The sequence below is a fragment of the Myodes glareolus genome, chromosome 16, assembly GCF_982192425.1.
Source record: "Myodes glareolus chromosome 16, mMyoGla1.1, whole genome shotgun sequence".
NCBI classification, from domain to species: Eukaryota; Metazoa; Chordata; class Mammalia; order Rodentia; family Cricetidae; genus Myodes; species Myodes glareolus.
In genome coordinates this window covers 39,077,412-39,093,073 of record NC_142041.1, presented here as the reverse complement: position 1 = coordinate 39,093,073, position 15,662 = coordinate 39,077,412, and the positions used below count along the sequence as shown (strand labels likewise).

Genomic DNA, 15,662 nt, shown 5'->3' with positions numbered 1-15,662 from the left:
TTTATGTTAGTTTTGACTTTCCACCTGTACAACCAACAGGCATTTAATTGCATATTCTTATTTATTCAGTAGCTCTCCTTGGGGTCTTTAGTCAGTACAGAAGTAGCAACAGCGCACATGCAGTCTCTAATTAACATAGTCACTTGATTGGGAGAATTTCTGCTATTTGAACTCATGTCTCCTGTATCCCAGGCTGGTCTTGAACTGGATGTGTAGCCAATGATGACCTTGAATGTCTGATCTTCTTGCTTCCACCTCCTGAGTGCCTGGTTTATAGGCATGAACCAGCACACCAGGATTATGCAGTGCTAGGGTTGGAACACAAAGATTTGTACAGGCAAGGAAACCGCTGTTATCAACTGAGCTGTTAAGACCTTAGGAAAATTAACCTCCCTGCCTTGCCTTCCTTGTTTGTGAGCCTAGTTCTCACCTCTGAAGCCGTTATAAAGATTAACTGAGTTAATACATTTAAAATCCAACTCCCAGTCCTTGTAACATCATCTGCACTCAATAGCTGATCAGATACTGCTTCTGGCTGTGCTGTTACTATTTCCGTGGGACTTTTGGCAGTTAACCTAATCTCACGAAGCTTCAGTGTCCTGATCTCAAAGTATCATTTGTAGTTACTGTAATACTGTATAAGATTTATGAGCCTGGAGTAGCCCCTTCATTATTAGCTCACGTTGTAAGTGCTCCCAGAGACACTGGCAACAAGTGTTGCTGATCCAGAGCTGGTGCTGCTGACAGTGCTGTAAAATTATGGGCTCTGAAGTTAAGAAGAAGTTAGCAACATTTAATTCCCAGGAATGCAGTAGTTAAGGGCATTGTCCGTCACCAAGTCACCAAACCCCACCCTTCTGTTCTTCAGGCAGTGCTGCAGCAAGTAACCGAGGACGGCTCCAAGTATGGATTAAAAAGTGAGCTTTTCTCAGGTCTGCCCCAGAAGAGAATTGTGGTTGAATTCAGGTGAGTGACTCTTCATTTTATGTGCTGATTACCTCAGGATTGAGTTTTCTTTCCATGACAGTGGAAAGTTGAGAATCTGTGACGTTGTGTTATTTGTAAGAATCACAGTCAATCAGTCATTAAACCAGGAATAAAAAGGACAAAAATAGATGTTTACGTCTCCAGTCTGTTTCTCTCTTCCTTGTTTTAAGCAGGATCTCCACATTGGCCTTGACCTGGATGGGTAGCCAATGACCACCTCCTACAAAATTTCCAAATAGCACACCCAGCTTGGGACCAAGGACTCAGCATTTTGAGCCTATGGGGGACATTTCTTATTCAAATCACAACACTCTCTTTAAAAAAAACATGTGTCCTCATAAGATTTAAGAGATTATATTAAATAGTTTACAAAAGTAAGGTATCCAATTGTAATTCCGATGTGGTTATTTTGGTTGCCAAAGGGATTGAATTTGTCTTTCCATCTTATAGGATTCTTTTCTTAGTAGGGAATTAGTTCCAGAAAATGTCAGATTAATGATTTCAAGGAACATTTTGTCGGTTTGTCAGTCCTGTCAGTAAACACCATTTCCTGCTGAGTTGCATACTTATGCCATTTCTGAGTGTCACATTACTTTATAGATCACAGCATCAATGATTATTGGCTAATGACAGGTGATTCTTTCCAAATTCTAATTTATCCTTACTGTTAATTCTGATGTCTAACCTACCTCCTGATTTGTCAAGAGCCCTGCTCCCTAATTTTGTCACCCCAAAGAAGCATTATCATCTAGTTCATGTTCAAAATTTTTGTTATTGGAATAAGAAAATATTCTTGCAATTTTTGCAGTTCACCTAATGTTGCAAAAAAATTTCATGTTGGCCATTTGCGCTCCACCATCATAGGTAAGTGTTCCCTTTAACGGAAAGTACTAAACATGTCTAGGAGACATACATGATAATGCAATGTAATGGTTCAGAGTTTAAGTGAAAAGGAAAGGAAAAGCTCCCCACAATGTAAATTTACATGAGCATGATGCTGAGTAAATGTTGCACTAAATTGAAAAATTGGTTTACAGGTTAAAAACCAAAATTTATTTCAAAAGGTAAAGGCTGAAATCAGTTTTCACTGGTGTGTATGTTATGGTTGTAACTTACATAACTTAGACATACAGAACACTGAAAGAGGCAAAAATAAAAAACAGTCACAAATTATTTCTGTGGGCTTGGCAGAAATCTTTCATATTTTTTTGTTCCAGCAACTATAATTTTAAAGACTGGAAACTAAAGTTTTTAATAGAAATTATTTACTTTAGAAATACTGAAACTACTTTATAGTTATAAAGCTTTCACGTGTAATATGCTTTTTTGAAGTGCGTGTGTGTGTGTGCACGTGCTTGTGTATATGGGTGTGGGAACTGCCTACAGAGTCCAGAAGAGGGTGTCAGGTGCCCTGGAGTTGGAGTTACAGGTGGTTGTGAGCCACCTAACACGAGTGTGGAGAACTGAACTCTAGTGCTGACTAGAGCAGCCAGCATAGCAAACACTCTAACCACTGAGCCATCTCACGTCCTGCGCTCTAGTTATTTAAAGTACTTTGCAGTACTGCAGTTCAAAACTCAACTTAGAATTGTGCAGTATTAGAATTGGAGTTTATTCCAGGTTAGAAATCTATGATATATACTCAAGAATAAACCATTTAAATGCTACTGTGATATATTTCAAAATTGGAAAAATTGTGTGAGTGGCAGATTATTGTTGAAATAAGAAAGCTTTCATTGTTAGAAAGTCCTTGAGCAGTATTTTATAGGAAAAAATAGCAGGACGTAACCAAAAGTATCTAAGAAATCTATCATATAACAAAATCTACATTGAATTGAGCCAAAAACCTAAGAGTAAATGGATAAATCGGATATGATAAAGTAATCACTTTATCAGGAAAATAATTTGATCGGGAAGAAAGAATATTTATTGAAATTTAGTGAACTAAGTGTTTATATGTGCTACCTCTTTGGTCTGTGCTGTCCAGAGTCTAGAAAATATCCTTCAATAGCTATAGTTTTAGTTTTTGAATGAATATGTATTTACGAAGTATAATTGCAAGTAAAAGAGTAAACAGCAAGGCAGAAAGAGAAAGAGACAAAGTAGGTGGGGAGATAGAGGAAAAAAAGCAGAAAACCAAAATAATGGTCCAATCAGATGCTCAAAATATTTGGCAGAAACCAACTGGGAAATCCTTTTAACACAGCCATCTAGTAGAGTTCCAAGTTGAGAGAGTTTCCTCAGGTGAGACTTCCAAGTGTAAGAACAAGCAGCAACAGTCAAGGATAATGTATCAGACACTCAGCAGCGTCAGCTGAACCAGTGTGGGACATTGAGGCAGTCAGCTGAGTTTCCCCTTCTTTATGTGCTTTTATGTCACAGGATAGACCTCTGGTGGAATGGTTTACATTCCAGCTCTTTGCAAGGATAGGGCTCTTCCCTCCACGTTACAGAGGTAGGGGAACAGCCCACTCAAAGGGCTGACCTGCCTGGGTCTGAAGTAGGGGTGGGGACAGCTTCTCAGTGAGCTTGAACAGCACGGGACAGTTTACCAATTAGTGTATATTTTTTCCATTTAAGTCACAACAGCCCTGCTTGCTAAGTACTACTTAAGATTTATAAGGAAGAAATTCGAGCAGAAGTAACTTTCTCAAGATCATATGGATAAAGTATTTGTAGCTAGGATCTGAAATTGTCCAATTCTGAACCATACAGATATATTCAGGTGTACTTGTGAGCTGACAGTGTACTAAGAAAAATAGATATATAGTATTAGTAGCAGCTGAAGAAGGTAATTTTCATGCTGGGGCTGTATAGATTTGGAAGGTGTGGAAACAGAGATGCTTGCAAAGAAGAAAGATGATTCAAATTAGGCTTTTTTAATCTTATTGATTTGTTCCAGGGTCTTATTTGTAGCCTAAGTTGACCTAGAACTACTATATAGCCCAGACTAAGCTTGAACTTTTGGCAGTCTTGCCCCAGACTCCCAAGAGCTAGGATTACAACTACAGTGGCCAGCAAACCACTGTATTTAAATCAGAAAATGATTTATTATAAAAGATAGAATGGTTTGCAAAGTTATTGGAGAACTATAGATGTTTTAATTGAGTGACAAGAACAACTCCCAAAACATTCCTAGAGTTCAGTTACCTAGGGAGGGTCCGCCTCTTCTATCCTTGCGTCCATGCTCCAGGATCACTGCCAGTCTGGAAACTGCCACGGTTCATGCCGTGTCTTCTGCAACCCACTACAGTTTGTTTTGGAAGTTATGGCATGGTACTAGAATATGTATTAGCAGGTGCCTCTGAAGAGAGGGAAGAAAAAACAATGCCCCAAAGTTTCACAACTGCTTGTCATGGCCAAACAAAACAGCCAGAAGTAACTCCTTTGCCAAATCTCATGCAAACTCTCTAAACCTAGATTTCTGGAACTCTAACTACAAAGGACTCTGGGAAATGGGGAAGTAGATATTTTAGGCTTTACAGTGTATGGAGGCAGGTAGAAGGTTGAGTAGAGCAGATATTGAACATCAAACTTGCATCAACAGAACATGGAAGTACAGGCTGTGGAGCAGCGTGTGCTCTTGGGAAACAGTCTTGTAGAGGACACAAGGTAGTGCTTGGAAGAAGATATCTGAGCTAGTTAGAAAAGGTGGGGTAGACACATACATATGAGTGCAGGTGCCTGCAGAATCTGAGTGTGTACGTGTGTGTGCGTTTACACGTGTATGTCAGTGCAGGTACCTACAGAGGCTGTGTGTGTGTACACTTATGTCTGTAAGTGTAGGTACCTACAAAGGCAGAGTGTGAGTATGTATGTGTATACACGTGTAGGTAAGTGAAGGTACCTACAGAGACAATGTGTGTGTGTGTACACACACATGTGTATGCAAGTACAGGTGCTTGCAGAGACTTAATGTGTGTGCGTGTGTGTACACATGTATGTAAGTGCAGGTACCTACAGAGACTGAGAGTGTGTGTGTGTGTATGTGTATGTAAGTGCAGGTGCCTACAAAGGCTGAGGGTGTGTGGGTGTATGTGTATGTATGTGTACACTCGTGTATGTAAGTGTAGGTGCCTACAGAGGCTAAGGGTGGGTGTGTGTGTTTGTGTGCATGTGTTTGCAAGTGCAGGTGCCTGTGGAGGCCTAATGAGGGCATCAGATCCCCTGGAGCTGGAGTTACAGGTATTTTGAGCTCCTGATATGAGTGCTTGGAACCAAACTTGGACCTTCTGGAAGAGCGGCAAGTAACCTTAACCACTAGGCCATTTCCCTAGTCCCCTAAGTGCTATCTATATTCCTTGGAATTAACTAAGAGTAGTTATTATTCTTTTTGTTTTGTTTTTAAGATTTTATTTATTTTATGTATGAATACTCTATCTGCATGTATGCCTGCAGGCCAGAAGAGAGTTTTAGATTCAACTATAGATGGTTGTGAGCCACCATGTGGTTGCTGGGACTTGAACTCAGTTCCTCTGGAAGAGCAGTTGGTGCTCTAATCCACTGAGTCATCTCTCCAGCCCTGAGTGGTTATTATCCTAACATGTGTTTCTAACTGCCAGCAATGATGCTGATGAGAGTTCTATTTCTGTGAAAATTATGGGAACCTTTGGAATAACGTCTCACTAAATAATTCCTTACTTCATATCCTCACACAAGTAACACATCATGAAAGCTTTAATGAAAAAGATTGAGTTGGTATGTTTTGTTAAAAGGGCTTTCTATGTTATAACTTGGTAATAGAGAAGTACATAGTTTTAAAGCCAAAATGGATTTAAAAATTAAGATTATGCCAGGCGGTGGTGGAGCATGCCTTTAATCCCAGCACTCAGGAGGCAGAGGCAGACAGATCTTTGTGAGTTTGAGGACAGCCTGGAATACAAGAGCTAGTTCCAGGAAAGGCTCCAAAGCTACAGAGAAACCCTGTCTCAAAATATATATATAGATATTAAGATTATATATTTATTTGCTTCTAGGAAATTTTATAGCAAATCTAAAAGAAGCTTTAGGGCATCAAGTAACAAGAATAAATTACATTGGAGATTGGGGCATGCAATTTGGTAAGTATGTTTGACATACTTTTCATTTTATTATATGGCCTAATTGTTTCAAGTACTATAACATTTGATCATCTGTATGGAACATAGACAAGATTCCAATTGGATAAAATAGTGTAATGTATCTGTGGTGCTAGGAATTGAACCTGGGGTCTCCTGTATACCTGGCACATGAACTACCATTGAGCTGTATCTGCCCATAAAGTTATATATTCTATGTAATCTCATCATATATTAAATTGAATATTCAGAGCAATACCTAATTAATACACTTAACATACACACACATGCACATTAAGCCTTTAGTAAGGGAGAGTAGCTTATCTTTATTGGTTAACGGTAGAAACGAATATACAGAGATGAAATAATTCAGGCTCTGTGTTCCCATCTCAGCCAATGCCTGCCATTTTTAGATCTAGTGAGGTCCAACACCCCCCCATCCGATGAGAAACGGGATTTATTGTTATGTGACTGAGTAACCCAGAGGTAAAACAAAGCATGATACTTTGGCTTTCTCTAAACCTCCCAGTGGATGAGGTGGAGGGTGAAAGAAAAAGGGTGAGGCCCAAACAGTTGTGTGGCGTCAGTCATGTCTAAGGCCATTTGGAAACTTTGTGGTTCATACAACCAGTAACCTAGGTATGAGGACGGCAAGACAGATGAAGTAGTTATGACTGTGAGGGACCGGTTGCACACTGAATACAATCTTGTGATTTTTTTAAGATCCGCCATACTGCTACATTCTCTGGCAGAGAGATATCAGCAAGTTCCTGGAAGGCAGCTCTCCTCACTAGGATTTTTGTTGTAGCACTTTTTGTGTGCTCTTTCTCCCACAAGATGCTAATTCCTTGAAGATATAGACTATGCCGTAATTACTTTTGTATCCACAATGTGTGGCACATAAGAGACACTCGGTGATGAATGACTGCTTACGGTACTAATAGCAAACTGGGTGATAGTGTAAGGCTTCTCTAGGAGCGTATAGTCCACATCACTAGTTCTGAAATTCACTAGCACTCTTATGTTCCACATCCAGGGAGAGGAATCAGTTTCCAAAAGAAAGACCGCTTCATTTAAAGGAACTTTTTTGTAAGATATTTATCATGACCTTTTATGAGTAATTCCTTCAGTTTAAGCTCTAGGTACAACAACCAGGTCTTTATAGATAGCATGTACTTTTTATTCCTTTGACTGCTTTAGATATTTCACAGGCTTCAGCAAGTATATGATTTGAGTAGTCATCAAATTTTGGCTGAAAGATTTTACAGTAATATTTTTCTTTATAGAAATATAATTGGTGTTTTTTGTTTGTTTGTTTTACTTTTGGAGGGCCTGCTACCCAGCTCCCAAATAAATATAAAGAAGCTTATTCTTACTTATGAATGCCTAGGCATAGCTTGTCTTGTTTTTAGCCAGCTTTTCTAACTTAATTTAAATTATTTCATTTCTCATGAACTATTTTTTTGCCTCTAGGCTTTTTACCTTTTCTTTATATATCTTTCTTTCCTTCTTACTCTGTGGCTGACTGAGTGGCTGACTCTTGGAGTCCTCTCCTTTTCTCTATCCTCGCTCTCTTTTTTTCTTTAGATTTCTCCTCCTGTTTATTTTTTATACATGCCAGCCCCTCTTCTCCTTCCTCCTTCTGCCTAACTATTGACCATTCAGCTCTTTATTAGACCAATCAGATGTATGAGGCAGGCAATGTAATTTGATTTTACAGAGTTAAACAAATGCAACATAAAAGAATGCAACACATATTTGCATCATTAAACAAATATTCCACAGCATAAACAAATGTAACGTAGCTTAAACTAATATTCCACAGCACAGGAATATGTTATTAATGACCTGTCAGCATTTCATCACAGCTGTTATAGTAGAAGGATTAAAATTTTCTTTCAGCATGTATGAGACTGAATGTTAAATGGTTTTGCTTTTCCCATCTTCTTTTCAGCACTCACTGGGCATCTCTCCACATTCTGCTACCAATACCCTGAATCATAATCACATTTGTTTTTCTTTTGAAATAAACAGAACTTTGAACCTCTTCCTCAGTGCCCTCTGGGATCTAGAACTTTGCTTGCTCTCAAAATAGCATTCTGGTCTCTGCTGAGTCTCATAGGAAGATGAGCATTGGTGCTGGAGAGATTGCTCAGCAGTTAAGAACACTTGTGGCTCTTGTAGAGGACCTGACTTGGGTTCCCAGCATCCACATGGCAACTAACAGCAACTTGTTAACTCCAGTTCCAGAGGATTCAATTCGTTCTTTTGGCCTTTGCATGCACTGGGAATGCCTGTGCTACACATCCATACATGCAGGCAAACACTCATACACATAAAATTAAAATTAAACAAATCTTCCTTAAAACGATGCAAAGTGAGCATTCATAAGACCTTGTAGATATGAAACTTGGTGACTGACATGGTTGCTCAAACCTTAGTTTTTCAAAATAGCAAACCTACATCCTGCTCTAGACCCAGGTTGTGTTTGTGTAGGCAAAGACTGTTCATTCATTTCCTGGCCACCCAGACCCAAATAATGTCACAGAAACTATACTAATTACAACACTTTTCAGCCAATGACTCAGTCATATTTCTACCTAGCTCTTACATCTCGAATTAACCCATTTCTATTACTCTGTGTATCAGCATGAGACTGTGGCCTACTGGTAAGGTTCCAGGGCATCTGTCTCCTCCAGCAGCTACATGGTGTCTCCTTGACTCTGCCTAATTTGTCTCTATGTCTTTGTTTGGATTTCCCACTTGGCTTTACTAAGCCAGCTTCTTTAATGAGCAATGATAATAAATCATATTCATGGCATACAGAGGGGATCCCACATCATATTTGTCCTTTGAAACTAAAATTATAGTCATCTTTTACCATTGTTTATTAAGAATATTCTAAAACCTCATTTAGTATTTTTTGAGAGTTCAGATTAGTATAATTTTGAATATATCAGTATAATTTTGAATGTCTAGTGCCACACAAGGTAACTTTTCTTGCTGTCTGCCAAGGAATTACTGGGTGCAGAGCTAAGTAGACCTAGACTTTGTGTTGGATGAGCTTACAGTCTTTTAAACTTAGGTTCAGTGATCCATTACAGTTTGGAATAAGTTTTTCAGTGTTTTTCTTTTGATGTGTCATGATGTGGAATGTCCTTCTGTATATGTATTGCTCTTAATGGTTAATGAATAAAGCTGCTTTGGCCTATGGCAGGGCAGAATATAGCCAGGCTGGCAGACTGTAGAGAGAAAGTAGGCAGAGTCAAAGAGATCCCATGTAGCTGCCGAAGGAGAAGGACACCGGAACTTTTCCTGTAAGACACAGCCTCGTGGTGATATATAGATTAATAGAAATGGGTTAATTTAGAATGTAAGAGTTAGTTAATAAGAAGCCTGAACTAATAGGCCAAACAGTGTTATAATTAATATAGTTTCTGTGTGATTATTTGGGTCTGGGCAGCTGGGAACGAAAGAGCAGTCTCCATTTACCATGTCATTTTGTAAAATATGCCTTATATATAGCAGCAATTCTCAGGATTTATAACTGAGAAGTTCATCTTTTTATAGAACTATACCTGGTTTTCACCTTGACTGAGTGTTCTATTATTTTATTGAATAATGTTTCATTTACTCATTATCTTAACAGGTCTGCTGGGAACAGGTTTCCAGCTGTTTGGCTATGAAGAAAAACTCCAGTCCAATCCTTTACAGCATCTCTTTGAAGTAAGTTGGTAAGGCAACATTAGAGAATGCTTCAACATTTTTTTCAGAATACTTCACAAAGACTTTTTAAAGGCTATCCCAAGACCTGACTAATTTCAGTTCCAGTTCAACTGGTTTCTTAAAAAAAAAAAAAACAAAGTATTCTATTTTACTTGATTTTAAACAGTATCTCCCCAGATATATGGAATTATCTTAGAAATAAGGCATAGGATCTGGTCAGACAATACACATTTATAGTCCTAGCTCTCAGGAGGCCGGTCTGTGTACACAGCCTCAAACAAACAAACCAACCAACATAAAATCCACACAGGCTATTGGCTAAGAAAGACACAGAAATTTCTCTCTGTTCTGTCAGTTTATATATTTCGGCTTACTTTCTGGTGTTTATACCACAGCCCTAGCTGTTCTGGAACTTGCTCTGCAGACTAGGCTGGCCTTGAACTTACAGAGATCCACCTACCTCTGCCTTTCCAGTGCTGGAATTAAAGGCTGGTGCCACCACTGCCCAACAAGACTTTTAAATCTTTAGCGTATGCTTTTTTGCCCTTTTGTTTTCTCATTGTAAAGGAAAACCTCTGTATAAATTGTGCTCTGAAATTTTAGGTTTTGTTTTATTGTGTTGTTTTGGTTTATTCATTAAGCCATTCAGTTCTTCCTGAGGTTTGCCCAATGCGAACACCCAGTTTTCTTCATTTTTTCCTTTGGATAGTTTTATTCTCCATCTCCCAGGTTTGCCCAATGTGAACACCCAGTTTTCTTCATTTTTTTCCTTTGGATAGTTTTATTCTCCATCTCCCAGGTTTGCCCAATGTGAACACCCAGTTTTCTTCATTTTTTCCTTTGGATAGTTTTATTCTCTGTCTCTCAGGTTTCTGTTCCTGCCCAAGTAATTACCAGAGTCAAATTTCATTTTCATTGTCCCATTGTTTTCTGTGTCACACATGTTAGTGACATACAGGGGACCAAACTACAGATGTTCTGTCTCTGTAAGGAAGAGTACTCGCCAGACTAAGGGTCTACATCCCTAACCAAAGAACTCAGAGAGGACATTTGTCATTTCCTTTTTACTTTATCTTTTGAAGCTACCTATGTAGTAAAGTTGAATTCTCTGTTTCTTTAAGAGTTTATGCCTGCATCACACTTTCTTCTTTTTATTTTTATTATTTTAGTTCTGTGCATATGCATGTTGGTATGTTCACATGAGTGCCATTGCCCTCGGAGGCATCAGATTCCTTATAAGCTAGAGTTATAGTGAGCTAGAGCCCACTTACGTGGTGCTAGGAACTGAACGCAGGGCCTCTCAGAGCAGTGAGTGCTTTGAGCCAATGAGTCACCCCTCCCGTTCTGCACCTTACATGGAGACTTACATTTTGATTTACACGAAAAGCTTTTCCATTAAGGGTATAATTGGTAGGTACAAACTTAAAAACTAAATCCACTTTACCGCTATCCATAAATAAAATATTCCCTCTCACTCTCTATAATTATTTTCAGTATTATGTTTTTAATACTTAGAAAATGACATTTTTTACCACAATTTTAGCAAATTGTTCCCAGACCCAGGTTTATTATCTTCATTTCATGTTGGTCTCCAATATACAAGCTGTCCCCACCAACCCTGGGAGACATGCAGCTCTCTTTATGTTGCAGGCTTCACCTGGGTGCTATTACCTGGTCCTCCAGACCTAGAGGAACTAGAGGGACTCCGCTGTCATGTGCTGGTGCACTAGGAGCAGTGCCCCGGAGGCTTGCCCCACCCTGTGGGCTCCTCAGCTGCTGTCTTCATGGCAGTGCTCGCAGTCCTCTCCAGGCTAGACAATTCTCCTTCCAGAAAATGCATGCCTTTTCTGCATACCTGCAGCTTTCTGCTATAATACTGCAGTATGCAACATCAGAATGGGGTCACCTCATAAGGGCAAGGTATACAGTGTGTATCTGACCTCAGTGATTGTGCAAACCATACTGTTTTCAACATGAACTAGTGCGCGCTGTGCTACAAAGGTTAGGATCATCCTTGAATGATATCAAAGGCTGGCAGGTCATTCAGTGGTAGAACACTAACTAGCTTAGCATTCACAAGAGTGGGTACAAGTCCCAGTGGTAGGAGAAAAGTCGTTTTATCAGGCGCCATGGCGCATACCTGTAATTCTAGAATTTAGGGTAATGAGGTCTGGATCCCTCTTCTGGCCTTCAGGCATACACAGAGACAGAATATTGTATACATAAAAATAAATAAATATTTAGAGTTTAGGAAGTAGAGGCAGAAGGATGAGCTTATTCCCTTGTTTCAAAAAAACAAAACAGAAAGAGATGTTTTTATTATATTACAAAATAAATAAAAATAAGAAAAGCAACATAGGAAAGAGATTAAGGTTCAAATACTTTTCATGTGCAATAGTAATATATTAAGGAGAAGAAATTTGATGATGAATTTGGAAATTGGATTTTGTTTTAGGCAGAAACTTTAAACTTTATTATTAGTTGTTTGAAGTGCTGATATGCTAAGTTCAGTTATAAAATATCTCCCTTCTCTTCTGCCTCCCTCTTCCTTCCTTCCAGTCCCCCAGTACTGGGGATTGAATGCAAAGGATTTTAAATTTCTGTGATTCTTTTAACATTCAGACTCAGTCCTGGGACGTATGTGCCTCCGTGTGGAGCACTCGCTCCACACATGCAGACCTGGCGCACTGCTCTCCCAGGAGGTGTGAGCAGGAGTCCTTCTCAGCATTTGCACACTGCTTGTTTCCCAGCACATTCATTCAGAAGGCCTTAGAGCATTCTTTAAAATAGGTCATGTTTTGCAACATAAAGCAAGGCTTTTAACAATCACAAAAATTGAAATAATTTTGTAAGTAGAGACTGTGCCTTCATTCCCCAGCTGCCCAGACCTGAAACTATATTAATTACAACACTGTTTGACCAACGGCTCAGGCATATTCCTAGCCAGCTCTTAAATCTCAAATTAACCCATTTCTATTATTTTATATTTTACCACGAGGCTTTGGCTTACCGGTAAGATTCTGGAATCTTTTACCTTCGGCACTTCGTGGTGTCTGCCTGACTCCACCTTCTTTCTCCCTGCATTCAGTTTAGTTTTCCCACCCACCTATATTCTGTCCTGCCACAGACCAAAGCAACTTCTTTATTAACCAATGGTAATAAAACATAGTCTTAGCATACAGAAGGGAATCCCATATCATAATTTCTTTCTTCTTATCAGACCATAATGAAATAAAACTAGATATCAATAATAATGGAAACTTTAAAATACATATAATGAAATTCCGAGAGAAGTTCGAAGTTTTTTTCGACTTTCCTGTTTGCTAATAATAAAAAATCTTGAGTACTGTTGTGCTAGGCTAACATTAATTAATTATTAACCCCTAACAATTCAAATGACTAATGGTGGATACCGAGAAAACAATTAAAACAGCATTAGAAGTGAGCCTTTAGTAATCCATTAGCCCCATACCTTTCCAGTTGTATGCAGAACTAAACCAGCGAAGTGGATAGTGCAAAACCATAAAGTGCCTACTCCACATAATGCTTAAGAGTCCAAGTCGGAGTGTAGTTAACCTTTCTGAAAGTTTTGCTGTTTGCAATCACCACTTGTTGTGCCAGTCTTTTATAGCGTAAAAGAATAGCTTTAAATTTTTTTCATTAAAAAATACCTTCTGAACTACATCTGAAAAGATTAGGCTGGGGAGTAGTCAGATGTAGGTGGAAGAAGACTCAAAAGTCCCCACCCGCGATGCTCAACCATTTGATGATAGGTTCCGCGCTGGGGGAGTCATTACCCTCAGTTGTGTGCCTGTTGATGGCCACCAGGGTTTGATAATAAAATATCCAGTCCAGTCATCATACAGATGGCCCTGTTTAAACTAAATGGGTCACAAAACCAAATCAGAAGTCCTAAGTCTGGGGACGGGACGGCAAGAGGAGAATGGAGGGTGATAACAGTGAGGGGGCGGAGGGAAGCACAGCTGGAGTGTATTATGACGTGGGAGACTGTCAGAGAATAAACAATAAAAAATAATCCTCAGTAGCTGTTAAACCTCCCATTCCTCTTTTGTTTACTGGATTAAGCCATGCTACTCTGATAAGCCTTTCTCAATGAAGTTTTTGTATGGAAATAACTGTGTATAATAATACATTTAATGTACTTTTAGGTGTACGTACAGGTTAATAAAGAAGCTACAGATGATAAAAATGTAGCGAAACTGGCACATGAGTTCTTCCATCGACTGGAACTGGGTGACGAGCAGGCACTTTCACTGTGGCAAAGATTTCGGAACTTGAGCGTTGAGGAGTACATTCAGATTTACAAGGTACCCTAGAACCCTGTGTTCCTGTGCTGGTATTGGGCTTACCGCCTGCTGCTTAAGCTCTTATGTAAGAGTAGATTTCTAGTTTAGTTGAAACTCCAGTCAAATGATGTTCTTGGGTGAGAGAGCTAAAAACAAAATAAATAATCCAGAGCTCCTCTCGTCCTCATTCTCTCAGAAACCATAATTTGTGAGGTAGTACTAGATGGTGGGAAAGAAGACTGTACTGGGGGTGAGTGAGCAAGATGAGCGGCCGTGTGAAACGGGAGCCAGGAGGCTGGACTGGAGCGTGATGGGTGCCCTTTGCCAGGCTGTGCAGTTAGTGCAGACTTCTGGCCGCAGAAGTCTCCACAGCTGCCTCGGCCGCATGTCTGCCTGAGTGTGATGAGAAACAGTCAGTACGTGCTCAGTGCTATCTAGATCCTGAGGCCATGGACGCCCATGACTGCAGATACACACTGAGGATTTGGTCACTGGCGCTGTGGTCATTAGAAAGTATAAGCTTTAGTTTCTATGTTTGTGGCAGGGGGTAAGACATCTTTAGTTTTGTCTTAGTAAAAAATTAACCAACATTTTTCCCATACTTCTGAATCTTCTTAGCGCCTTGGAATAAACTTTGATGAATATTCAGGAGAATCATTTTATCGTGAAAAATCTCGAGATATCTTAAAGTTGCTGGACAGCAAAGGACTTCTACAGAAAACAATGTATGATCAAGCTACTATTCTCCCTTTCCCTCTTCCTGCCTCCTTCCTTTCCCCTCTCCCTTCGTTCCCTTGTTTTCTTGAAGATTGTAACAACTATGTAGTCGTGGCTGGCCTAGAACTAACTGCAGACCACGCTGCCCTGAAACTCACAGAGATCCTCCAGCTCTGAGATTAGAGGTGCATGCCACTGCACCCAGCCCCGGGTTACTGTGCTCTAGTCAAGTCTGTGTGTTCTTTGACACTGATATCAATATAGTCTCTGAGTGAGGACAAGGATAAGGTAGCGTTTTCCATTTGTACTTTCTCTCGCCAGGCATGGTGGTACTAACCTTTAATCTGAACATTTGCAAAGCAGAGGCAGGAGGTTCTCTGTGAGTTTCATGGTAATCAGGGCCACATGGTAAGACAACCTGTAATTTCTGCATGCAGAAGGCCGAAACAGGGGATTCATGAGTTCAAGGCTGGTCTGAACTATACATCAAGTAATGAGATGCTTTCTCATATGCTATATCGCTATCATGACCAAAGTCTCATGTTCGTAGGAGAAAGGATGGCCCCTCTTATACAAGGGGACAGAAGTATAAAAACGATGGAGCCTGAGTCCAGTTACCTAAATTAATGATTTGAAAAGAGGAAATAGAATGTGCTTTTGTGACTTAACCTCACTTTTTTTGGGGGGGGGGGGGCGGGGGAGACAGCTACCAGTTTCAAAAAATATTTAAGTCAACTTATGAAAATAGGTGTAAACTCAGAGATAATGGTAGTACATCCTTATTGGCATTGTTACCTCGTATTTAGTAGAATGCTTTCCTTTTGAGAAACTTAACAGCAAATTTTGCATTTTCATGTTATTGTATCTT

General features: G+C 39.6%; 1 protein-coding gene across 1 annotated transcript in view; it reads left to right on the top strand.

The window, feature by feature from the left end:
* The window catches only part of Rars2 (arginyl-tRNA synthetase 2, mitochondrial), a 41,832-nt gene that overhangs the window by 12,202 nt on the left and 13,968 nt on the right, over positions 1–15,662 (top strand). The window contains exons 5-10 of the mRNA XM_087897199.1: positions 869–966; positions 1,796–1,851; positions 5,964–6,047; positions 9,694–9,770; positions 13,940–14,098; positions 14,696–14,802. Coding sequence (XP_087753325.1) covers positions 869–966; positions 1,796–1,851; positions 5,964–6,047; positions 9,694–9,770; positions 13,940–14,098; positions 14,696–14,802 — 581 coding nt within the window. The remainder of the gene's footprint in view (positions 1–868; positions 967–1,795; positions 1,852–5,963; positions 6,048–9,693; positions 9,771–13,939; positions 14,099–14,695; positions 14,803–15,662) is intronic.